General features: G+C 50.5%; 1 protein-coding gene across 5 annotated transcripts in view; it reads right to left on the bottom strand.

The window, feature by feature from the left end:
• The window catches only part of Dtx2 (deltex E3 ubiquitin ligase 2), a 35,533-nt gene extending 10,026 nt beyond the window's left edge, over positions 1 to 25,507 (bottom strand). For 2 of the 5 annotated variants that reach the window (XM_059248954.1, XM_059248957.1), the window contains exons 1-5: positions 25,323 to 25,507; positions 11,131 to 11,473; positions 9,253 to 9,889; positions 5,486 to 5,533; positions 213 to 316 (exon numbers count right to left, since the gene is read on the bottom strand). In XM_059248954.1, coding sequence (XP_059104937.1) covers positions 213 to 316; positions 5,486 to 5,533; positions 9,253 to 9,889; positions 11,131 to 11,398 — 1,057 coding nt within the window. In that variant the 5' untranslated portion in view covers positions 11,399 to 11,473; positions 25,323 to 25,507. Of the gene's footprint in view, positions 1 to 212; positions 317 to 5,485; positions 5,534 to 9,252; positions 9,890 to 11,130; positions 11,474 to 23,754; positions 23,854 to 25,322 lie in introns of those variants that run through there. The other 3 variants (XM_059248956.1, XM_059248958.1, XM_059248955.1) reach the window with 2 other exon arrangements.
• Positions 25,508 to 26,141: the final 634 nt, after the last annotated feature.

The following is a 26,141-nucleotide window of genomic DNA, read 5'->3' as shown; positions in this document are numbered from 1 at the left end:
ACTATAGTTCAAGCTGATGCAAATACTAGGACAGTATCCACCAGGCCTGACATCCCCCCAGGGCTGGAGAAGCTCCTAGACTTACTCCCTGGGAGTACATCAATCACCCCAAGGAGTCCCTTAGCATTTCCCTGAGGACCCGAGGGTGCCAGGCCCCGTCTCCACCATTCCCTCCCCACTAACCCCATGGGACAGTCTGTCAGGACACTTACCTGCAAGCGCCTGTTGGACCCTGCTGGCCTTGGGCATCTGCACGGGCACAGTGGTGGGGGCGCTCCCTGGGCTGCTGGAGGAGGGACCGCTGGGGAAGGAGGCACTTGGGGAGAAAAGAGAGCAGACTCAGTGGATGGTAGCTGGCTGAGCAGCAGCGAATCTGCAAGGTGGGGGGTTCTCTGGCTGCACTTTCTCAGCAGTCTGTGGCTGGAGGCCCATGTGCCGTTACCTTGGGCACTTCAAAAACTGAAGACAAGGTGGCATTCAACCAGGTTTCAAGTGACTTTAAAAGGCATTCTGTCACTTACATACGGCGTTCCAATTAAAAACAGAATCATTCACTCATACACATACATACATACATTCATACATATACATACATCAAGGTCAATGAGATGGCTCATCACTGTATTTGTGAGCTTCCTACCACTGAGCTGGCCGCTCTGAGTTCAAGAACCAGAACCCACAGGGTGGAAACAGAGACCCAATTCCTGCAAACTGTCCTCTGACCTGCATGTGGGTTGTGGCACGTGGGCATCCACACACACTAAATAAATATAACTACGGAAGGCTCTCGGCTGGGCATCACGGCATACACTTGTAATCCTAGCACTCAAGAGGCAGAGGAGGAAGCTGACAGGACTTTAAGGCCAGCCTGGTCTGCATTCAGAGTCAGCCAGAGGCCAGCCGAGGCTACATGGGGAGACTGTCTCAACCAAGTAACCCAGGAACAAAAACAAAACAGGAAAGCTCCGAGGTACCGGAAGAGGCTGGCCACTCTAACAAGCAACAGAGCCCCACACTGCCAGTAACAGGACGATCAGTGTCACACACTACACAACCAGTTAGATCCACGCTATTTCTGCGGAATTCCTAGCAAAATAAATCCTCAAAATAAAGCTTAGGGAGTTGATATTTTAGTGAAGTGAGGGTATTGGGGATGGAGCGTTGTCTTGTGTGTAAGGCCCTGGGTTCTATCCTTAGCACTGCAACAAACATTAAAATTTAAAGTTTTTTGAACGATTTATTTTAAATTATATACGTGTGTGTGTGTGTGTGTGTGTGTGTGTGTGTGTGTGCAAGAGCCTGAGGAGGCCAGAAGAGGGAGCTGGAGTCACAGGCAGTTGAGAGCTGACCAACACGGGATGCTTGGGAAGCAAACTTGCTGTCCTGCATTTTAAATGGCTGCTGCCTTTTAAGCCACAGCTGTCAGAATCAGCAGCTGCAATCCCGCAGCTACCAGAGGCAGGTAGGCCGCAAAGGCCGCAGCCTGAGGGAAATCTGCTTCCTCCAGCTCCAATTCGGAACTTAACTAAACCTCTCCCTCTAAAGAGCTCAAGATTCAAAGATTAAGGTGGAATTAATTCTGCTCTTCAGAGGCTGAATAGCAAGTAATTCACCTCCTGTCCTTGCTTGAGTCCTCCAAAATGCCCTCATGCTTCTCCTCGCCCCTCCTTATAAACCCTTTCTCACCTGGCTCCCCCCACCACTTCCTGTCAGCTAGTTGCTGACCCAGCCTCCTGACCACTGGTAAATTTTATTTAATCAAACACATCTTTGCTTCATTAAACAAACGTTCCAGAGCATAAACAAAAGTAACACATCTTGAAATAATATTCTACAGCACAAACTCAGAGACTGTTATCCACTGTGGTGCTCCAGCGCTCATAAAATAAAATGCTAATTGAGAGGTTCAGAACCTGGGGGGGATGGCTCAGTGGGTAAATTCTTGCTAGCACGAGGACTGGAATTTGTATCCTCAGGGCTTGCAGGCCAGCCAGTCTAGCCAATCAGTGAGCTCCAAGTTCAGGGAGAGACCCTGTCTCCAAAAAAAAAAAAAAAAAAAACAAGGAAGGCAGAGGCAGGTGGATCTCTGTGAGTCTGAGGCCAGCTGCTCTATACAGCAAGTTCCAGAACAGCCAAAATAAAAATAAGTAAATAATGTCAGGTGATGCGCACATCTTTTTAATCCCAGCACTTGGGAGGCAGAGGCAGGAGGATCTCTGTGAGTTAGAGGCCAGCCTGGTCTACATAGTGAGTTCAAGGACAACCAGGGCTGTTACACAGAGAAACCCTATCTGAAAAAAACAAACAAAATAATAAATAAATTCAAAAAGGTGGCAAGAGAAGACACCCAGTATTGACCTTTGGCTTCAACATGCATGCACACACATGCACACATACACAAGCACACACGTGTACCACAGATGCAGGTTGAGTTTACCACAGTGACTATGATCCAAGTTATTTATTTGGTTCTCATTCCTCATATTCAAATGGTAACAACAGGCGGACCTGGGATACAGGCCTGTCAACCCAGTCATTCTGGAGCCTGGGGCAGGGGGTCACCGAGTTCAGGACCAGCCTGGGCAACAACTGAGCACTTGTTTCAAGGGAAAAAGAGGTTCTGGGGGGCTGGTAAGACGGTTCAGTGGGCAAAGGCGTTTGCTGACAGGTCTGATGATCTGTCCATGACAGATGGAGCCCCTGGGATGGATAGAACTCTGACCTCTGGGTGTGCGTGAATAAGCAGACACAAGTGCATGTGTGCTGTGGATACACACACACACACATACACATACACACAATACACACGTGAATGTCAAAGGAGACCTGGGGACGCAGATCAGTGGTAGAGCCCCACCTAACGTAAGTGAGGCCGACTTCAGTCCCTCAGACAAAGTAACTGGAGCTGGACTGAGGGAAGGCCTCCTACAGGGCCTGGAACACAGCAGTGCTCCACGGCTGATCAGAGAGGTGTCATTTCCAGGTGGTAGTGGCAGCACAGCCTTTAATCCCAGCACTCAGGAGCAGAGGCAGGTGGACCTCTGAGTTCAAGATCAGCCTGGTCTACAGAGTGAGATCCAGGACTACATAGAGAAACCCTGTCTCAAAAGGGAAAAAAAAAAAAAAAAAAAAAAGGTTTTATTTGAATTTCTTGAATGTTCTCTACAAATAAGATAGCCTGGTGTGGTGGGCTTCGAAAAGAAGGCGAGCTGGGGGCTGGAGAGATGGCTCCATAGATCACATGGTAACACCACATGCAAGCCATTCTGGTTTGGGGCAGAGCTCTTCAAGAACAGCTGGCCTGAGTCCCTGCCAGCTCCTCCTCCTCCTCCACTCCTGGGGCCCTCCTGGGCCCTTCCAAGCATCCCTGCCCATGCTGATGATGAAATGTCACGGTTACAAAACCTCCCATGTGGTCTCAACACTGGAGCTCCTCAGGGCCCAGCCCAGAACTTGGAAGGCACTCAGGCACAGAGGACAGGCACTATCTGGTTCCTGTACAGCCATGGGCACACCAGCCACTGCCTCCAGGGTCTGCCCCAGAGACAGCCACAGATCACAGAATTTGGAGGATGGAAGCTACAGGCAGCTGGTGACCTCATCCAGCTGGGAAGTCACACACCCAACTGGAGCTGGACTGAGGGAAGGCCTCCTACAGGGTAGAGAACACAGCAGTGCTCCATGGCTGGTCTGAATGATCAGAGGTTTCATTTGCCAGGCAGTAATGGCAAACGCCTTTAGTTCTAGCACTCAGCAGGTAGAGGCAGGCAGATCTCTGAGTTCAAGGCCAGCCTGGTCTAGAGAGTGAGTTCCAGGACAGCCAGGACTGTTACCTAGAGAAACCCTGTCTCAGAAAACCCAAAAAAGGAAAAAAGGTAGCCCTCTACTCTCAAACCAAAAAGAAGGCTAGTTTGGGGGCTGGAGAAATGATGACTCAGAGGTTAAGAGCACTGACTGCTCTTCCAGAGGACCAGTGTTCAATTCCCAGTACCTAAATGGCAGCTCACATCTATCTGTAACTCCAGGATCCAACACCCTCATACACACATACAGGCACACACCTTTAATCCCAGCACTGGAGAGGCAAAGGCAGGTGGATCTCTGCGGTTCGAGGCCAGCCTGGTCTACAGAGCAAGTTCCACAACAGCCAGGACTGTTACACAGAGAAACCCTGTCTCACAAAACCCCCCTCAAAAAAAAGTAAAATAAAATTTAATAAAGAAAAATTCTGGACCTGCAACATACAATGCTCTAATCTCAAAGAGGACAAGAGAACCAGGGACACAAACCAATACTGGCTGATCCAAAGACCCACAGCAAGAACGGGGATGAGGCAGAGCCTGTACCCAAAGTTTTAATCACACAGGCAGCGCAGCCAGACTCCCAGGGCAGCAGTGGTGGGTGTGGCGGCTCATGCCTGTAACCCTGAAGTCGGGAGACTGAAGAGGATCATGAGTTCAAGGCAATTTGAGCTACACAGAGTCCAACGCATTGGACTACACAGCAAAATCCCGTCTCAAAAACAAAACAAAACAAAAAAACAAAAGGAGGGGGGAGGGGAGAGGGTGGTGGTGACAGGCAGGGTGAGATGGCTTAGTGGGTAAAGGCACACGCTGCAAGCCAGAGGACCTGAACTGATCCTTAGTACCCACAAGATGGAAGGAGAGACTTCCATGAGCACACACAAAATACAGGAACAAAATTAATATAAAAACTGTATCAAGGGCTGGAAAGATGGTTAAGAGCACTGGCTTCCAGAGGACCCAGATTTGATTCCCAGTACCCATGTGATGGCTCACAACCATCTGTAACTCCATTCCCAGGTAATCCAGCACCCTCTTCTGGCCTCCTCAGACATGCACACACACCTCATGTCATATACACATGTTTTCAAAATCTTTTTTAAAAACAAGGTGGGCGGGTCCTGAGGTAGTACACCCCAGGTTAACCTCTGGCTTTTATGTGCATGTACATTATGTCCACAGCACACACACGTGTGCACCCCCACACACCCATTCTCGTCCTACCTAAGTTTACAATCATGTGTGAGGCCACAGTCATGGCTGTCCTCAGCTAGATGAAGCCCGTGGGGCACAGGCTGGGTACACCCGGCTAATGTTTCTAGGCCGCCAGCCCTGTTACCACCCTTCATCAAAAAACCGAAGCAAGCTGTCCCGCCCTGCGTTACAGAGATGGGCGTGAGCATGATACACTCCGGAAAGTTTTCCAGCACCTTCATGAGAGCAGTTGGATGCTTAAAGGGATAAAACTTCAGCTACAGGAAATGCAGTGATACCCAGAAGCTCTGTTACAGCTGACACAGCTCTGTTTGGAGTGATGTTCCCAGGGGGGACAGCTAGTGTCACCTAGACTGAGCAAAGGGACGGGAAACCACACGTTCTAAAACCAAAAACCGAAAAAGGGCAGGAGATTCCACAAAAGCCGGGGCCATCGCTGGCTCCGTCAGGGGACTGTAAACTCTCACCCAATGCTGCTGACTCTCCCTTGGCTCGGAGACCTGGTACCACAGCCCCTGGGGAGAAAAAGGGGCCAAATGTTTGCATTTCTCCAGTGCCAGCTGGGGAGGAGATCAGGGGCTTAGTTAAGCCCATGGCTCTACAACCCATCCGGGCAGAGTGCTGCCTGAGGAAGGCCACAGAATAAATTACACATGGAAGACTGGCCACATGCCACCAAGCCTGAGGACCCGAGCGCAATTCCCAGGATCTCCTTGGTGGAAAGAGAGAAATGATTCCAACAGGTTCTTCTCTGACCTTCACAAGCACACACCAACCCTCCCACATATACAATATAGACTTTTTTTTTTTTTTTTTGGTTTTTTTCAAGACAGGGTTTCTCTGTGTAGTTTGGTGCCTGTCCTGGATCTCGCTCTGTAGCCCAGGCTGGCCTAGAACTCACAGAGTTCTGCCTGGCTCTGCCTCCCGAGTGCTGGGATTAAAGGTGTGCGCCACCACCACCGCCCGGCCATGTTTTTTTTTTTTTTTTTTTTTTTAAATTTAAAGAGATCTGAGTAAACGCTTGCTCAGACTGCATAGGTCCCTGTAAGTGAAAGGACACCTTTCCCAGCTCCTGAACAGCCTGAGGAAACACGGATGCACACTGTGACTTGGGCCGAGGCAGCCAGCTTGCTCTGAGGCTGCCCAACCCACACAGCAGGCTGGCCCAGTTCCTCCTGGCTCCTGCCACCGGGCAAGTAGCGACAGGCAGCGCTTGTCCGGCAGCAACAAGCCGGCCCAGTGACCTCCTCCATCACACAGCTGGCCTGCCAGGGTCCTGGCAGTGTCTACAGGCCTGCAAGTGGGGAGAGACCCCATCCAACGGGAGCCCCACACCAGGAGGAAAGATCCAAGACTTACTAAGTCTGACTCGCCCGAGTCCCCAGTCACAGCTCTGTGGAGTCTGCCCCAGCAGGACGTGGAGGCTCACTATACTCCGGGCACTCAGGAGCTGAAGGAGGCAGAATCTGAGGACAGCCTGAGCTACACAGTCAGTTCCAGACCAGGCCAGGCTAGAGAGTGAGATACTGCTTGGGGGAGGGTGGGGAGAAAAAGAGCGGGAAGGAAGAGAAGAGGAGAGGGAAGACAGGAAAAGAGGATTTACCTCAGAATAACTCCTAACAATTCACAAGGCTGACACTGCTTCAGTGCTCTAGGCTGCTCACAGGATCCCGTTCCCTCCAAGACCGACCCCACACACTAAGGGTGAGTGACATGAGAGAGGGGCACCTCCCGGAGCCTGCAGGCTCATGTCCATGTGAGAGCCTGCACAGGGACAGTGACACCTGTCTACACTCCCAATTCCCAGAGGAGATACATATACCCCAGCTCTAGAGACACCCTGGAAGACCTGGTCCTGGCCCTCTACTCTCCCTGGTCAGGCAGACCCCTCCTCCCTGCACACTCAGGCCAGCTTCAGTGACGCTCTACGGGCCCCACACAACTAACGGCTTTTCTTTCAGCACCCAGGCATCAAGCTGGGGAGGCAGTATACTACTGAGCCATGCCGACAGTCCCTCACTGGGGGATTCTAGGCAGGTGCTCTACCACTGAGCCACACCCCAGCCCCTCACCGGGGGATTCTAGGCAGGGGCTCTACCACTGAGTCACACCCCAGCCCCTCACTGGGGGATTCTAGGCAGGTGCTCTACACTGAGCCACACCCCAGCCCCTCACTGGGGGCTTCTAGGCAGGGGCTCTACCACTGAGCCACACCCCAGCATGAAGGATTCTAGCGAGTATTCTAGCATTAGCCATACCTGCAGGTCCTCATCTATAGACTCTAGGCAAATATCCCTGATGTCTATCCCTGCCCACGTCACAACCATGAAGAATAAAACTTCCCCAGGTAACCAAGACCTGGCAGCTCCTATTTGAGCGGGTTGTAAAGAACACTACTAGCTTTTGTAAGATACCTGTGTGTGCCCGGCACTCCCCCGCCCCTTTGGTGGAGGGGCTGGGGATGGTAGAGGGATTGCCTAACACACAGGAGGAGAAAATAGGAGGAGGAGGAGGAATTCAGGCCAGCCTGGAATACAAAGGGAGATTTTTTTCTAAAAACAAAACAGAATAAAGAAAAGCATAAAGCACCAGAACCAGTGAGATGATTCAGTGGGTAAAGGAGAGCACCATCGAGCCTGCAGACCTGAGCTCAAACCAGACCCACGTGGCGGGAAAGAACCAACACACGCGAGTTTTCCTCCAACTCCGCACACACACTGTGACACCTACACCCACTCACCCAAAGAAAAGGTAATGATATAATTTTTTAAAAATACCACCTGACTTGGGGGCTGGAGACGGCTCAGCGGTTAAAAGCACTGTCTGCTCTTCCAGAGGACCCAGGTTCAATTCCCAGCACCCCCACGGTGGCTCACAACCATCTGTAACTCCAGTTCTATGGGATCTGACACCTTCTTCCGGCAACAGGCATGCATGGACGCAGACATACATACAGGCAAAGTACCAACAACACATGAAAACAAAACAAACCAGCAAACAATATGACAAAATTCCACCTGGCTTTGCGTGAGGACAGAACTTACAGCCCCACCGTCTGGAAGACTGAGACAAGACGACTGAATCCCAGGCCTGGGCTCCCTCTCCAGCACCACACACACACAGAACCTTTAGTACACGGCCTGGTATGGTCAGGCCTCTGACGTCATCATCTTTCTCAGAAGCTATACCCCACTCTCCACCTTTCTATCCACCTTCCTACCCCCTGGGCTCCTCTGAACTAAACTGTGGGCTCAGGGTTATAGGTACAGATGCTGTTTCCACCCCATATCTGCACTGCCTAGCACTTGGCAGGAGTCAGCGAGTACTCATTTATTCAAACTGTCCTCAACTGGGCAGTGGTGGCGCACACCTTTAATCCGAGCACTTGGGAGGAAGGGTCAGATGGATAGATCTCTGTGAGTTCGAGGCCAGCCTGGTCTAGAGCAAGTTCCAGGACAACCAGGGCTACATGGAGAAACCCTGTCTCAAAAAACCAAACAAGCCAGGCGGTGGTGGTGCACGCCTTGAATCCCAGCACTCGTGAGGCAGAGCCAGGCGGATCTCTGTGAGTTTGAGGCCAGCGTGGACTACAGAGTGAGATCCAGGACAGGCACCAAAACTACAAACCCTGTTCAAAAAAAAAAAAAAAAACCAGGAATGTTAAAGTGTTCTCAGGGTGCAGACCCCTCAGGCAGTCCACAAGCCCTGGCAAAGGTCTACTGTACCTTACCACCCTGAGAATGAAACGACTGTTGAGCAGTGGGTAATGGCCTACAATCCCAACACTGAGGCCGAGGCAGGAAGCTTGTTCAAAGTTCAAGGACAGCCCCAGCTACATAATGAGTTCTGGGTCAGCCTGGGCTACAGAATGAATGAAGTGCTTGCCTGGTAGGCACGAAGCCTTGGGTTTGATCTGCTAGCACATGAGAGGTAGAGACGGGAGGATCAGAAGTTTGAGATCATCCTCACTATATAGGGAGTTTTGAGACCAATTTGATCTACATGAGACCCTGTTATTTAAAATTAAAAGATTGCTGACCTCAGGGCTACCAGGACTCAGCGATCAAAGTGCCATGGTTTGGCAGCTCCATGGGGTGCCATACTGGAAAACCAGGGAGCCTGAGCACGCATGTGGCACTTGCAAGAGACAACACACCAGGACAAGCAGGCATGTGGGTGCAAGGCTGAGGGAGGCTTTCCGCATGGGTAAAAGCGAAGCCCGCACTGGAGGTACCTGGCTCCACTGGAGGCGGATGGTCCTGAGGGCAGGAGATGCGGCCCCAGGCGGGAGAGGCTGGCGTGAAACGGGGACTGGCTGCCCGGAACGGGAGGTGCTGTGCCCCAGGGGTTGGCGGTGTTCAGCCTGGGCGCAGACCTGGCCCCAGACAGCGAAGGTTTATTGTATGGGGCAAAGGCCTGGTGGGCCCCAAAAACAGTGGCGGTCCGGTGGGGTGCTTGGGGGGCAGGATATGCAGGCAGGTTGGTCATGGAGTGGCGGTAGCGACCTGACACAGGGCCAGTCCCGCTACCATGGAGGCACTGTTGGCAAGAGCAGACGAGTCCCGAGTGGCCTGGGGGCGCGATGATGGAAGTCACCGGGTACACCGGCCCCGCCTGCCGTCGCACACTCCGGCAGAAGCTGGACGTCTTGTTGGTCTGCGTTAGGGTGGCATAGTTGACTGTGTAGTTATAGCCCAGGGGGGCCAAGTCCACGACCTGGACGCCCCGGGCGACCTGCTGCTCCAGATAGTCACAGACACTAGCTTCATAGGCTATCCAAGATCCGTCATCACCCAGCCACTCCCAGATGATGCCCTGGCCTGGGGCGGAATTCTGTGAGAACAGGTGTCTGCGAACAGACCTCATGGTGCCTGTGGAGAAGGATCAGGACTCATAAATGAAAACTCTCCTGCTACTTCACACACTGACACTACAGGACATGTGTGTGCATCCAGGTGTGCATATATCTGTGGCTCGTGTGCCTATGTATGCGTGTGCATCTGTCTGTGGAAGGTGTTTAACAGTGTGTGTCCAGGGTGTGTGTGTGTCATGTTTGAGTACGTTGGTGTCTGGTTATACGTCTGCACATGTCTGTATATGCACCTATACATGCATGTGTCTGTGGTGTATGGATGGTATGTCTGAGGTTCACGTATGTCTATGTGTGCATCTATGTCTGCTGATGTATGTCTCCATGTCTGTGCGTGTCTGTGTTGCTGAAGACGGACCCCAAGGACCTCATCCATTCCAGGGATGTGTTCTACCACTGAGCTACATCCCCAGCCTCAGTCCCCCCCCCCCCCAAGTAATTCAACATCATCACTGCAGGTATACGGTCACACTGCTATTTGACTCAGGGACTGGCAATCTATTCTGTCCAGATTTCACTGTAGGGTACAGAGGCTCACAAGGCAAAGAGCACCAAAGGACCAAGTCACAGAGCAAGGGCTCACCCTCTATGGCAAGAGAGGCTAGCAGCTTACTTGTCAAACATGGCTCACACTTAATAAGGCTTTTTCTTTTCCCTCCCCTTGAGACAGTTTAGTCCCAAACTCTTATAAATCCTCCATCTGCAGCCTCCCAAGTGCTGGAATTACAGGCAAGCACCACAAGACTCTGTCAACTACCATGGCACCCTAAATCCATGTTAGCCAGCCTGATGAAGGAGGAAGGAGCCAGGAGAGCCTCCGCATGAGCTCCCAACACATCTGCCACTACTGCGAGGTCCATTTCTTCCAGCTGATGCTGGTTTCTTTTGAGATAAGATTTCGTGTAGCCTAGCCTAACCTAGAACTCACTAGACAGTCAAGGATGGCCTTGAACTCCTGACCTTTCAGCCTGCACCTCCAAAATGCTACAATTACAGGTATATACTCAACACTGGGTCTACACAGTCCTGGGCTCGAACCCAGAGCTTCTTGCATGCTAGGTAGCACTCCCGCAATGGAGCTACATCCCAGCCCTGGAAGCGATTACTGATTACAGCACCCTTCCATCAGGTGTGCTCATGTCAAGAGTCGGGAGGAAGGTGTGTCAGTCACAACCATAACTAAAACCTAGCGTGGTACCCGGCCCAAAGCCAGGCAGTGTGCCAGAGGCAGAAGGATCTTACCAGTATCCTGGCGGAACTGAGTCCAGCTGGGGAGGTCGATGATATAAGGGGCCAGAGAGGGGTCAGCTTGGCCTAAAGGGATGCTGTGGGCCAGGCTCCCTAGTCCAAAACGCTGGCCCTTCTGCTGGGCAAACTGCTGCTCAATGAAGGAGCAGACAGTGGCACTGTAGGGGTGCCAAGTGCCAAGCCCATCCTGCCACTCCCACACAGCCACCACCACAGGGCCAGGGTACACCTGCGGCAGAGACGAGCTTGGGGCCATGGCCATCTTCTGCTTTCCCTGAAGGCTTCAGACCACTCTGGGTTGCAGGCTCAGGTTCATTGCCCAGCACCTCCGGGGAACCTGGGAACAAGACACAGCAGTTATTTATGTGCATCGGGGGCCTTGTCAGGCAGCTGAAACCACCTTTCCTGTACCACCCTCAGAGCACCACGAACCAGTTCTTGACCCCATCTCTGCTCCAGCAGACAGGATAATGAAGACACTCCTTTCACTTACCCTACCCCAGCAACCACTCCAGAACAGGGACCACAGGGAAAGGGGCGAGCTGTTCGCTACCCGGTCATTTCCTTCTGAGTCAACGACTTTCAGCTCAGAGTTTTTCCTTCCTTCCTTCCTTCCTTCCTTTCTCACATGAGGGAATGGAGTGGACCTGCACACGCCACACATCCTTGCTCCACTCTGCTCTATTGCTGAGCCACACCCCTCAATCATAAATGAGGAATTCTCAGCAGATGCTCTACTGCTGAGCCATGCCCCTGGGACTCAGTGCATTTGTGAGTCACCCCAAATCTTTGTGGAGAAGGCCACGATGACCCTGTACATTTGTGTGAGAGCCCTACAGCTGTGAGATAGAGTAATACCTGCTACACTGTCCTCTCAGACGTTCCGAGGCTCAGGAAAAGGACTCCAGGACACCCTGGGGCAGTAGCTTAGGTGGGACTTACACCCAGGTAATGAATGGGTCAATAGATAGAACAGTTTGCTGTACAAACTAAGGATCCAGGTTTAAACCCACAGAACCCACAGAAGAGCTGGGCATGCTACCTGTATCTGTAACCCCAGTTATGACCAGTCTGGCCCAAACGGCAAGCTTCCGGTTCAGTGAGAGTCCCTGTCTCCTAACAGTTCTGTGGAAAATGAAAACAGACGTCCTAAGTCCTCCTCTGACCTCTGCATGCACACATGAGCACATACCACACAAAACCACTACCAAACAAAACAAGCAGCTAAGGGACTATCACTGACCACAAGAAACCCTAGATAAGAAACTAAAGTGTCCCTTGGCTGTCTCCACAGCCCTCCCTGTACCTGTGCCTTGCTCAGCGGCTAACTGGCTTCTGTTTACCCCAGAGACATTCTGCTCCTCTTTCCACTCCATCTTCTCCAGAGAACTTACATCCTTCACACTCAACTTCTGGGATTAAGGGGGCGGGGCTCTGTGGTAGACTGCCTGCCTAGAATCCCCCAGTGTCACATGAGCTCTGACCCTCCCCACACCCCCCAACCAAAACAGGAACTGAACGGGAACACATACAGGCACAATCCTGCCCCGGGTCTTCCTACCCCCAAGACAACAACAGCCCAATGTCCTATTCACAGCGTAGGGCCAGCACCCAGCAGGCACTCCATGCACACGATCTTAAAACAGCTGGAGACGTCAGGCAGTGACGTCATGATGTGCCCACAGCTGTCCCACGAGAGACCTGCCAGGGCACAGTTCTGTGCCCTCACACCTGCACCAGCTCTTGGCCCCTGAACTGAACCAGCTCCCTAAGCTCATGTCAAATTCCTCCCGGTTTCTCAGGCGGGGAGCTGAAACCTGCTCGGTCATATGGCAACAGACACTGGAGCTTCTAGCCTCTGTCACCCTTCAGAGCTTCCAGCGGGCCAAGGCCACGGTCCTAGAAGGGACAAAACACAGAGGCAGAGGCTCGGAAGTCTCTAGAAGCCCTACTCGCTCAGTATGTGTGCATTCATTTAGAACATGGAGATGTTGACATTTATGTTAAGTGATTTTCATAGGAACTAAGTCATGCAGTATAGAGCACCCCCAACACACACCCTGGCCTGGCCTGGTGTGGTGACAGATGCCTGTAAAGCCCAGCGTGTTGGAGGCCAAGCCGGAAGAATGTGAGTTTGAGACTGGCCTGGACTATATAGGGACTGTCAGAGAGAGAGAGAGAGAGAGAGAGAGAGAGAGAGAGAGAGAGAGAGAGAGAGAGAGAGAGAGAACGAACAAAATGAAACAAAACGCAACGTTACCTTAAGGGCTGTCACAACGGCTCAGTGGGTGAAGTGTTTGCAATGCAAACAAGAGGACCTGAGTTCAGATGCCCAGAATCCATGCAAAACAGTGTGCCTAGAACCCAGGCCGGGAGGGGCACAAAACAGTGTGCCTAGAACCCAGGCCGGGAGGGGCACAAAACAGTGTGCCTAGAACCCAGGCCGGGAGGGGCACAAAAGGCAGATTCAGCTGGCCAGCCAGCCTAGCTGAAATGAGACAGAGGTGAGCTCCAGGTTCAGGGAGAGACATTGCCTCAAAAAATAAGGTGGGGGAAAGACGATACCTTGACATCCATTTCTGGTCTCCATATGCACCCTCACAGGAGAGTGTACCTGACACACAACACACTCACAACACAAAAACACAGATGGGTGTAGTGGAACACAGGAGGATCAGAAGTTCAAAGCCAGCCTGGGTTACATGAGAGGATGCTTCCAACAAACCAACCAACTTAACTTCTAGGTGTCCACCCGGCGCAGGCTTTGGCCTTTTCTACTGTTTACTCACCTGCACACCCTTCAGGTGGCAAAGGGAAGGGAAACCACAGCATGCAAACACAGGCAGTGAACCAGGCCTGTGAGGACATGAGCCTAACTCTGGGTGCCAGGCTGCCACCAAGCCATCAAGGCCTCCAACAAAGGCCCAGACACTGCCTGAGGATGAGACCTGGGGTGCTCTGAGCAAGGCTGGCGCAGCTCAGAATCTACAATTAAAAGTGCCTATAACCTAGCCGAGACATAAGCAGACAGTTGATTTCAGAGCCTGTAACTCCCAGGATGTCACTCATGGCTTAGGCAGCTAGGGCCTACAGCATCATCGGCTCACAGGTGTGTTCCAACATGTCTGTCCATCCGCAGATCAACCAACTCACAGAGCTCTGCACAACAAACAGCCAAGGCCACAGTCAGTGATGCTGGTTCCAGCTTTCCATGAAGGTATGAGGCCACAGTAGATACTGGGTCCACCACCACATACACAGCTGGCCAGGCCCCCTCATAACAAGCTTTCCATCTTTGGACCTTATGCCCAGCCACAGTTGACTCTAGCAAGTTCCAGAAGATTCCAAGCCTTTCCCAGCCTCCAGCCATTGATTCTGCTGGTGTCTGACTGAGCATGCATGCAAATCTTTCCCGAATCCACTGAGTCTTCCTCCTGAGCCCTCTGGCCCACACTGTCACAGGGTGGTGACTCCACCCTCCTGTCCCCTTTAGCACAGAGGCCACAATCATCCCAGCAGACCTCCATGTCCTAGAGTCAGTCTCTTTGAGGGGACAGCTGCTACTGACCCCAACACAACACAACAGAACCTCAAATGTCCTTCAACCAAGAGGGTCTGAAACTCCAGGACCAATGAGGGAGGGAGGGCTAGTGAGATGGCTGAACAGGTAGGTAGGGAACTGCCTCTAAGCCTGGCTCTTGAGTTCTATCCCCAGGGCGCACATGACAGAAAAGGACCCCTGCAAGTTGTCCTCTCACCTCCACCCACAAGCCGTGACACACGCATATACAAAAGAGAAATACAGTAAAAACATAGGGGAGACCAACCTACTCTAGGGGCCTGGGCCTTTGAGTTGATGCCGAGACATGCCTAGCAGCTAGAACCCTGCATCACGCACACTGTGCCCAGTGTCGATGTGCCTATTCTCGACCACAGCCCCAGCCAGCACCAAGCTGCCCTTCAAAAACCTAATTTGTTTCAGCACCTAATGGTACAGCCATTTAGGGGCTATTCGTAATTATAGAAATTACACTAATTGGCTGTGGGGAAAAGCCTCAATCTGAAACAATATAAGCACCCCACAATGTGGGAAGTTCTTTTAATACTGGAGATGGCACCCAAGGCTGCCACTGAACTAAGTACCACCAGCCCTAACATGGAGTTTTTTTAAGACAGGATCTGGCCTTATAGCCCAAACTGACCTGGAAATCCAATCAATTCTCTTGCTTCGGACTCCAAGTGATGTTACAGGCATGACTCACGATGTCTAGCTCTTTTACAATTTTTATTATTTGTTTCTAATTGTGTGCTACGATGAGTTCAGGTACCTGCAGAGGCTTCAGACACCCCTGGAGCTGGAATAACAGGTAGCTGTGAGCTGGGCTAGGAACCGGATCCTCTGGAAAAGCAGCAGGCCCTCTTAACAGCCGAGCATCTCTCTAGCCCCTTGTTTTATAAGACAGTCTTACTCTATAGTCCAGGCCAGCCTGGAACTCTAGAAAATCCTCCTAAGAGCTGGGATTATAGGCCTGAGCTACCCCCGGCAGCCAACCCTGCCACTCCATCCCGCAAGCTATTTTCTAAGCTGGCTCTCTGAGTTCTGGGGCTTTCCAAGAAACATGGGTCTGAAACTCCACACCCAACGAGCTGACAGTTACAGTAAGCAGACAGAGACCTGAAAGATATCTCAGAGGCTGGGAAAGCCTCTCCAAGGGCCAGGAAAAGTCAGATTCCGAGTACAAATCTAACAAAGAAATGCCATACTCTTATTAGAAAATCTGACTTTAAAAAAATGGGGGCTATTGAGAAGACCCAAGTTTGATCCCTGGGACCCACATTGGGGGGAGGGAGAGCGAGCAAGAGAGAGAGAGAGAGAGAGAGAGAGAGAGAGAGAGAGAGAGAACAGATTCCTGCAAGCCATCCTCTGACCTCCACATCTGTGCACTCCACACCATGAGCACACACAAAGCATACATACACATACAATAAATAAGAATAGAATACTGCCAGGCAGCAGTGGTGCCTTTAATCCCAGCACTCAGGAGGCAGAGCCAGGTGGATCTCTGTGAGTTCGAGGCCAGCCTGGTCTACAGAGAGAGATCTAGGACAGGCTCCAAAACTACACAGAGAAACCCTGTCTCGAAAAAACAAAAAAAAAACAAAAATATTTTTTCAAATAAGAGCTGTGATTTACAGTGTAAGACACTGCCTACCATGCACACAGCCCTGGCTTTCAACCCTAACACCAGACCACACAAAACCAAACCAAACCACAAAATTAAAAGTGGGTGCTGAAGCGACTGAAGAGAGGTTCAGAGCACTGGCTGCTCTTCCAGAGGACCCAGGTTCGATTCCCAGCACCCACATGGCAGCTCACAACCATCTATAACTTCAGTTGCAAGGGATTCAATGCCCTTTTCTGGTCTCTATGGGCACTGGACATGCACACGGTGCACATACATGCAGGCAAAACACCCATACAAGCCAGGCAGTGATGGTGCACACTTTCAATCCCGGCACCCAGGAGGCAAAAGGCAGGAAGATCTCTGAGTTCAAGGCCATCTTGGTCTACAGAGTGAGTTCCAGGACAGACAGGGCTCTATAGAGAAATCTTGTCTCAAAAAAAAAAAAAAAAAAAAAAAAAAAAAATCCATTCTATCTATCTATCTATCTATCTATCTATCTATCTATCTATCTACATATTGTTTTTCGAGACAGGGTTACTCTGTGTAGTTTTGGTGTCTGTCCTGGATCTCGCTCTGTAGACCAGGTTGGCCTCGAACTCACAGAGATCCTCCTGCCTCTGCCTCCCAAGTGCTGGGATTAAAGTCATGCGCCACTGCCGGCGGCCAAAATATTTTTTAAAAATTGGTGCTGAGAATAGAACCCAGATACTCATATGCTAAGCATGCAATCTGCCAATGAAACACACCTATCCTCAGCTGCCATTTTTTCACATTTTCTGAAGTAAGAAAGTATTAGTTTCCTACTTAATAAATATAAAATAAAAAATCATCCGAGGCTGAAGAAATGGTTAGCTGGGTGAGACCAATTGCTCTGCAACCATGAGGACCCAAGTTTGAACTAACACTCTTGTGAAAAAGCTCTGCGTGGCTGTGCACGTCAGTAACTGCAGCACTGGGGGCTGACACAGGCAATGGAGAGGTCCTGGGAGCCGGCTGGCTGGAAGAAGCAAGCTCCCAGTTCGGTCAATGACCCCGTCTCAAGGGAATAAATACAGCAGAGAGCAGTGACAGAAGACACCTGACGTCCTAGTCTAACTTCCCTATCCACACACAGGCACGTGTGCCCCCCAGTCAGTCTGTCTGTCTGTCTGTCTGTCTGTCTCTCTCTCTCTCTCTCTCTCTCTCTCTCTCTCTCTCTCTCTCTCACACACACACACACACACACACACACACACACACACACACACACAGACTAAAAATGTTTTTCAATCTCTTTAACACGACACACACTGCTACAGATACAGCTCGGTGACCGAGCACTTACCTAAAATGTCAAACACTTTTAAAAGGTCAAACTCACCACCAAACTAAGCCAATGCTACTACCTCTGTTGTTCAAGATCACTACTGGGCACAGCTGCTACTATCCGCGTGGGGCTTCAGTCACAGGGGCCTGATCAACTCATTACAGCAATTCCCGGTCAACACCCCCCCCCATCCCTGACCTCCAGGAAAAACAAGCCACCCGGGTGTCGGGTGTCACCTGAGGGTTACAATCGTCCTGTGATTGCAGACCTACAATCCTCCTTCTATTTCACTCTTGTGCAGTAGGTCAGACCCAGTCAGTGACCTGACTGTTCTGCAACTTACTATGAAGCAGAGGGCTTTGAAGTCCTAATCTTCCTGCCTCCGCCCCCAAGGGCTGGGATGACAGGCGTACTCAAGAGCTGAGAGTGTACCTTAAAGGTAGAGCATCTGCCTATCATACACAAGGCCCCGGGTTCTATACTGAACACAGAACAAAAGATAGCAAAGGAAAAAACAAACAAACAGCAGCAAGCTGCTCGAACTAAAGAAGCTGCTCAAATAGTGCCCAACTGCACAAGCGGGATCTGTAGTTAGAAGCCAGCCTGGGATACAGGAGACCCTGGAGCTGCTCAAGGGCACCACAGTTCCCACGACTGTCCAGGATTAGGAGAAATAGCAAACCTCCTGCCAACACCAAAAGCAAATATTTCAGATTGTTCCAGTTACAAATCTGCTGCCATGAGACAAAAAGTTTATAAACTAACAGGAGTAACTGCATTCCAGTCACACTGTAAGAACAGCTCAAATGGCTCTATGTTAGAGCACCTGCCTAGAATCCCCCAGTGAGGGGCTGGGGTGTGGCTCAGTGGTAGAACACCTGCCTAGAATCCCCCAGTGAGGGGCTGGGGTGTGGCTCAGTGGTAGAGCATCTACCTAGGATCCCCCAGTGAGGGGCTGGGGTGTGGCTCAGTGGTAGAGCACCTGCCTAGAATCCCCCAGTGAGGGGCTGGGGTGTGACTCAGTGGTAGAGCAACTGCCTAGAGTCCCCCAGTGAGGGGCTGGGGTGTGGCTCAGTGGTAGAGCACCTGCCTAGAATCCCCTAGTGAGGGGCTGGGTGTGACTCAGTGGTAGAGCACCTGCCTAGAATCCCCCAGTGAGGGGTTGGGGTGTGGCTCAGTGGTAGAGCACCTGCCTAGAATCCCCCAGTGAGGGGCTGGGGTGTGACCCAGTGGTAGAACACCTGCCTAGAATCCCCAGTGAGGGGCTAGGGTGTGACTCAGTGGTAGAGCACCTGCCTAGAATTCCCCAGTGAGGGGCTGGGGTGTGGCTCAGTGGTAGAGCCCCTGCCTAGAATCCCCCGGTGAGGGGTTGGGGTGTGGCTCAGTGGTAGAGCCCCTGCCTAGAATTCCCCAGTGAGGGGCTGGGGTGTGGTAGAATGCCTGCTTAGAATCTTCTAGTGAAGGAAGGGCTGTGGCCTGGCTCAGTGGTAGAGGACTTGCCTAGCAAGCACAAGGTACTGGGTTCAATTCTCAATGCTTCTAACAACAAATTTTTTATGAACAAAAACAGGTGTGGAGATAGGCACTGGTGGTGCATGGCTATAAGTTAGTTATTCCAGCACCTGGAAGGCTGAGGTAGGAGGAGTACTGCAAGTTAAAGGCTAGCCTGGGCTACAGAGAAAGACGGTCTCAAACTCCCCCTCAAAAAAGTGGAAATATAAATTACAACCTGGGAGAAAGGCTAAAATTGACAATGCATGCCAGTTTTTCTAGCACTTGGAGGACCAAGAGAACAAGGTTGGGCAGGGCACAGCTGGAGACAGAGGCAGATAGAGCTCTTTGAGTGCCAGGCCAGGCAGGATGGCTCAGTGGGTAGAAGTGCTTGTCATGCAGACCTAACAACCTGGGCTCAAGCCTCACTACCCACATCAAGAGTGAAGTACAGAACGGGCTCCATGAAGTCCTCTGGCCTCCGCATGCACACCGTGGCTCCTACACCCACACCCCCACACACAAATAAAATAAAAAGGAGTCAAGGTCATCCTCAAATACACAGAGAGCATGAGGCTAGTGTGGGCTACACGCAAGTCTCACAAAAACAAAAAACAAAACCCCACAATGAGTGATGAGATGGCTCAGGGGATCAAGGTGCTTGCCACCAAGCCTGACTCCTGAGTTCAATTCCAGGATGAAGGAGGCAATTCTTACAAACTGTCCTCTAGCCTCCCCTCGTGTGCACCCACGCACACACCATGCACACACACAAAGTAAATAAACTATAACTTTAAATTTTTAACTGAATAAGTATATTAAAACGTGCATGCATACATACTAGAAGAGCAGATGTGGGGATACAGCACACTGGTAGAATGCTTGCTTAGCAATGTGCACACATCCTGAGTTCAAGCTCAGCTCAAAAAAATAAAATAAAATAAGCAGACCTCTAAGCCAGAACAGTAGTGCACACATACAATCCCAGTACTTGAGATGTGGAAGCAGGAGCATCAGGCGTTTCAATGTCATCCTTAGCTACACGGTGGACTGGAGGCCAGCCTGGACTAGAGGAGAATAGGAAACCCATCTCAAAAAAAAAAAAAAAAAACAGAAAAAAAGTGAAAATTTTGAAAAGCAGACCATGCATGAAGAGCAACGTGTGTGCATTAATCAAGCTGTTCTCACCTGATAAACAATCACCTAAGAGATTGCTCAGTCATCTCAGCACTCCGAGTGCCCCACAAGCCCTAACATCTGGCCTCTTAATTCTCTGCAACATGTCCGAATCTCAGCTGCTAAGTGCTTGCTGTACAAGCATTAGGACCTGAGTTCAATTCCCCATAATCCACGTAAAAAACTCAGGCACGGTGGTACACAATCCCAACACTGGAAAGGCAGAGACAGGAGGGTCCCAGGAGCTCACTGGCCAGGACCAGGGAGTTCCGGAAGAGACCCTGTCTCAGAAAAATAAGGAAGTGAGAGGGGTTAAGGAAGACTCTCATCAACCTCTGGCTTCACACACATGTGAATGCACAGCCATGTACACATGTACATGCATGCATAGGCACTCGAGAGCATACACACACACACACACACACACACACACACACACGCACACGCACACACAGGCAGTGTGAAGACACTTTCCTTCCAATTCTCCTTTGCCCCACGGATTTCCCAGGTTCCACTCTGCTTCAGGCAGCCATGAGAAAAACCGGAGATCCCCGCTCCCTCTCAACCTTCTGTCCACAACCCCCAACAGCTGCCTCGAGCCTACACAGTCGTCACCTCCTCGGCTGCCACTGCCCACATCTGTCTGCGGCCCTGCTGCCTCCCACAGACGTAAGCACGCCCTCCCAGCTGGCCTCACCAACTCATCGCTCCTAGTCTTCCTCAAACACAGGTGCAAGATTAGCCCCTCCGAGTGCCTGTTCTGATCTCGTCTCTTCCTCCCCTCCCCTGAATCTGCAGAATAAAGTTCACGTTCTGCAGGGCAACACTCACAGCCACCAAGACATGCTGGTGCACACATATGAATCCAGCCCTCTGCGGCAGAGGCGGGTGTGTCACTTAAAGTCCGATACTCTATGCGGCCCTAACTCCATAGAGAATTCCAGGCCATTCTGGGCAGGGCAATGTCATAACTAAAAAAAGAATTTAACTGAAGATCTGTGGTCCCTCACCTCCATGCTCTGCTCCACCCCAAAGGTGGAGGACTATCCTCACCCCACCTGTACTTCCTCTGTGTGTGGATGCAAGTATGTGGACATGTGTGTGGAGGCCAAGAGTTGATACCGGGTGTCATCCACAGCACTCTCCATCTCGTTTTGTCGTGGAGAAAACATTGATTTTTGTGTCTGTATGTGAGTACCCATGGAGGCCACAAGATGGTTCCCTGGAGCTGGAATTATAGGCTTTCGTAAGCAACCTGATGTGGGTGCTGGGAACGGAACTTCAGTCCTTTAAGAGAGCAGCAAGTGCTTTTTCTTAACCACTGAGCCATCTCCCCAGCCCTGGCCTCCTTTTTTTTTTTTTTTTTTTTTTTTTTTGGTTTTTCGAGACAGGGTTTCTCTGTGAACAGTCCTGCCTGTCCTGGAACTCACTCTGTAGACCAGGCTGGCCTCGAACTCAGAGATCCACCTGTCTCTGCCTCCCAAGTGCTGGGATTAAAGGTGTGAGCCACCACCGCCCGGCTGCCTCCTTATTTCTTGAGACAGGATCTCTCACCGAACCTGGAGCTCCACCATTCAACAGAACAAGCTGGCCAGCAAGCCCCTGGGACTGCCCTGTCTCCACCTTCCCAGCACTGGGATTACAGGTGTGCACTGGTCCACTCACTTTTTACATGGGTTCTGGTGATCCAAACTCACATCCTCAAGCTTGTGCACAAGTACTTTACCCACCCAGTCAACTCCTCAACCTTCACCACTATTTTCAATTAAAATGTATTACATGTTTTGGTGCTAGGGATGGGACCCAGAGCCTTGACCATGCCAGGCAAGGCTCTATGACTAAGACATGCTCCAGCCCCTCACTGGCAGATTCTAGGCAGTTATTCTACTGTTGAGTTACATCCCAGGCCCAAGGCCCAATTAAAACAGAGAGAAAACGTGTTCTGAACTTCTACAGTGTTCTATCTACTCTTCATAGAATTCTGCTAAAATCCTTCTAGTCTCCAGAGCTTTGGTATACATTTGTGGTGTTAAGTAACTTATGAGCGAAAAACTATTACTTTTTTTTTTTTAAGATTTATTTATTATGTACACAAAAGAGGGTGCCAGATCTCATTACAGATGGTTGTGAGCCACCACATGGGTGCTGGGAATTGAACTCAGGACCTCTGGAAAAGCAGTCGGTGCTCTTAACCTCTGAGCCATCTTTCCAGCCCTTACTTGGTTATTTTTGAGACAAGGTCTCACGTACCCTAAGCTGGCCATGAACGCATCAGGTACCTGAGGACAACTTTGACCTTCCTAATCCTCCTGCTTCCACCTTCTGAGTGCTAGGATGACAGGACTGTGGCACCAGGCCTATCCAGTGGTGGGGATGGAACCCAGGGCTTGGAGGAAGGTAGGCAAACACTCTCCCAGCTAAGCTACCTTCCCAGGCCCTAAAGCAATTGATTTGGCTCATCTTTGTCATGGCTGGAGGGTCCATTAAGACACGGCACCAGCCCTTTTGAGTAGGGAAGCAGAGAGAGAAACAGAGGCACGGGAGTGACCAAGCACGCGGAGGGGGCTTTGTCATCTCTCAACCCACCTTCTGAAGAACTGTATCACTTCAGGGAGACATAACCCACTGCACAAGATCAGCACTAATCTGCTCTGAAGCTAATGACTTCCTCTTCCTCTTTTTTTTTTTTTAAATATTTATTTATTATGCGTACAGGATTCTGCCTGCATGTATACCTACATGACAGAAGAGGACACCAAATCTCATTATAGATGGTTGTGGGCCACCATGTGGTTGCTGGGGATTGAACTCAGGACCTCTGGAAGAACAGCCATTGCTTTTAACCTCTGAGCCATCTCTCTAGCCCGCTAATGACTTCTTTAAAAATATATATTTTTTTATTATCTATATGCATGTGTGTGTTGTACGTTTGTATGCCACGTGCAGGAGGGTGCCCACAGAGGCTAGAAGAGTACACTGGATTCCCCTGGAACTGGAGTTACAGACGGTTGTGAGCTGCCTGACATGGATGCTGGGTAGCGAACCAGGGTCATCTGCAAGACCCCAAAGTGTTCTTAACTACTGACCCATCTCCTCTGCCTCTAGAGTCCACCTCTTAAAGGCTGAACAGTGCCAGGACCACAGTGGAGACCGGGCTTCTGGTGTATGCACATCTCTGGATAACAATCCACTAGCCATTGGCAAGGCCCTCAGAACCCGCTATATATACTCTGCCTCCTGCCCACATTCCCAGCCTCTCTACTCTACAGTCACTTCTTGTTGTTCTGGCCAACACAGCTGCACCCACAGCAGCCCGGCCTGGCCCTGGAAGCTTCAGGACTGTGCAGACGCTGACACTCCTTCCAGACTTCCTCCCCACTTTCTCCTCAGCTCACCTTGGCCACCCCTTCCAGAAGCCTTCCTGACCCCCTGGAGGAGGGGGACTCACCTTTGACTCACCTCAGCACTACACAACTATCACAACTCCTTGTCACTAACTGGCATGTCTGTCTTTTCACCCAAGAAGTTGCCAGAAGGAGGAGATCTTGTCTGGCACCTGGCAGAGGTTTGTGCAAACAGGAAAAAAAAAAAGTTTCTGATTCAAAGGCAGTGACAGTGACTCATTTCTCTAGCCTACAAAGCATAGGTTTGTTTTTAGTTTTGAGACAAAACTCCCCATGTAGCCCAGGCTGGGTTAGAATTCACTACATATCCCAGGATGGCCCCAAACTCATGACCCTCTGCCTCAGTTTACTGAATGCTAGGATTACAACTTTCATGCAAGGGTGAACTGGCTCCACGGCCCAGGCGGAACTCAAACTCATAGTTGTGCCTACGTCTCCCAAGTGTGGGATGACAGGCGTTCATCACCTTGCTGGGCATGCTTGCCTTTTAACGTATTATTATTGTGTGAGTATGGGCCTGTGTTAGCAATGAAGGTGTGCAGAAGTCAGGGGATGGCTTGAGAGCACTGACTGCTCTTCCAGTGGACCCTGGTTCGATCCCCAGAACACACGGCAGCTCACAACTGTCTATATCTTCAAAGTCTGACACCATCACACAGACATACATGCAGGCAAAACACCAACATATAAGATAAAAATAGATTATTTAGATCTCCAGATATCTAACGTGATAGAACTGACTCCTGCTTACTGCTCCCTCACCTCCACATATACACCATGGCACATACATACAACAAGTAAATGTTTTATTAAAAAAAAAAAAAAAACAAGGCGGGTGGTGGAGGTGCACACCTGGAATCCCAGCACTCGGGAGGCAGAGGCAGGCGGATCTCTGTGAGTTCGAGGCCAGCCTGGGCTACCAAGTGAGTTCCAGGAAAAGGCGCAAAGCTACACAGAGAAACCCTGTCTCGAAAAACCAAAAAAAAAAAAAAAAAAAAAGTAATAATAAAAAATAAAATGTTTTCAAGTGCTGGGGCTCGAACCCAGGGTCTTGCATGCTAGCTAAGCACTCTGTGAAGGCTGCCTCCCAGCCCATAAAGCATGTCCTAAGGTAGACTGGTTAGACAGAAGCAGGGGTGGCAGGAAACCCGCTGCATTTATTTGCAACAGCGGGCAATGGACAATCAACTCCCAGGCTTCATTTTGCTCCTGGAACCCCAGAACCCCACCATCCACGCGGCCTGCTTCTCTCTGTGTGTGTGTACGTGTAAATGCTATGTGCATGTGTGCACAGATGCATGGCTGCTCCTGGAGGCTAGTGGACAGCCTGGATTGCAGTTCCTCAGGTACCATCAACCTTCTTCACTCACCAAATAGGCTCAGCTGGTTGAGTGACCAGCACACCCCAGGGATTCACCCGTCTCTTCCCTACCACTAGAATCACAGGTACATACCACCACACCAGGCTTCTTACATTGGTCCTGGAGAATGAATCTGGATCCTCACGCTTGTCAGACAAGCACTGTATGGACCCGAGCCATCTCCCTTCAATGCCCACACCCACCTTCCCTTTTGAAAACCAGATTTCAAAAGCACCAAGGTGAATTTCCCCATGGCTCTCACCTCCTCTCACTTGAAGGGCTGGCACCAAACTGTCCCTTCTCGATGGAGACACCAGATCTTCAGGAGCAATAACTTGTCTGAGTTCCCATCTTGATATGAACGGCAAACAACAAAAACCGGGCAAATCTGAGGGCTTGCTGACTCAGCCACACCAATTCCGAGGTACCTTTGCCAAAAAAGATGATTAAGTCTTCAATGAAGACACGGCAAGAGAAAATGAGCACACAGATGTCGGGTCCCGTGTGCTGTGGCTGGCGACTGGAAATTACCAGACGTGTTTCCCAACAGCCTGGGCAGAGCACAGAAGGTATGACAAGTCTTTCTTAGACCACTCAACTAAGCCCTTCCCCAGAAGCCCGTAAGAGGACTTCAGAAACCAGTCCACCGGACAGTCCACACAGTAAATACACCAAGGGCCTAGATACCTGAATAGCTGAAATCAATCCTGATTTTTTTTTTGGCTACTAGAAGTCCACTTTATAGAACTGTTACTTTTTGGGGTTTTTGTTTGTTTGTTTGTTTGTTTTGGTTTTGTTTTGGGGTTTTTTTTTTGGGGTTTTTTTTTTTTTTTTTTTTTTTGAGCAGGTTCCACGGTATACAGCTTAGGGTTGGCCTGGAACTCTTGACTCTCACGCTTCTGCCTCACAAGTGAAGAGATTACAGGCATAAGTCACCACACCCGGCTAACACTATTTTTCTGTTGTTGTTTTTTCCTTTGGAAGGGGGCATGGTTAACATACAGGCTTGCTACACAGCACAGGGAAGCTTTGAACTCGCTACCCTGATATCTTAGTCTCCCAAGTACTGGGACTACGAGCA

Source organism: Peromyscus eremicus, chromosome 23, assembly GCF_949786415.1.
Source record: "Peromyscus eremicus chromosome 23, PerEre_H2_v1, whole genome shotgun sequence".
Lineage (NCBI taxonomy): Eukaryota > Metazoa > Chordata > Mammalia > Rodentia > Cricetidae > Peromyscus > Peromyscus eremicus.
Note: the sequence above shows the minus strand (reverse complement) of the source record. Positions and strands in the feature narration are given on the sequence as shown.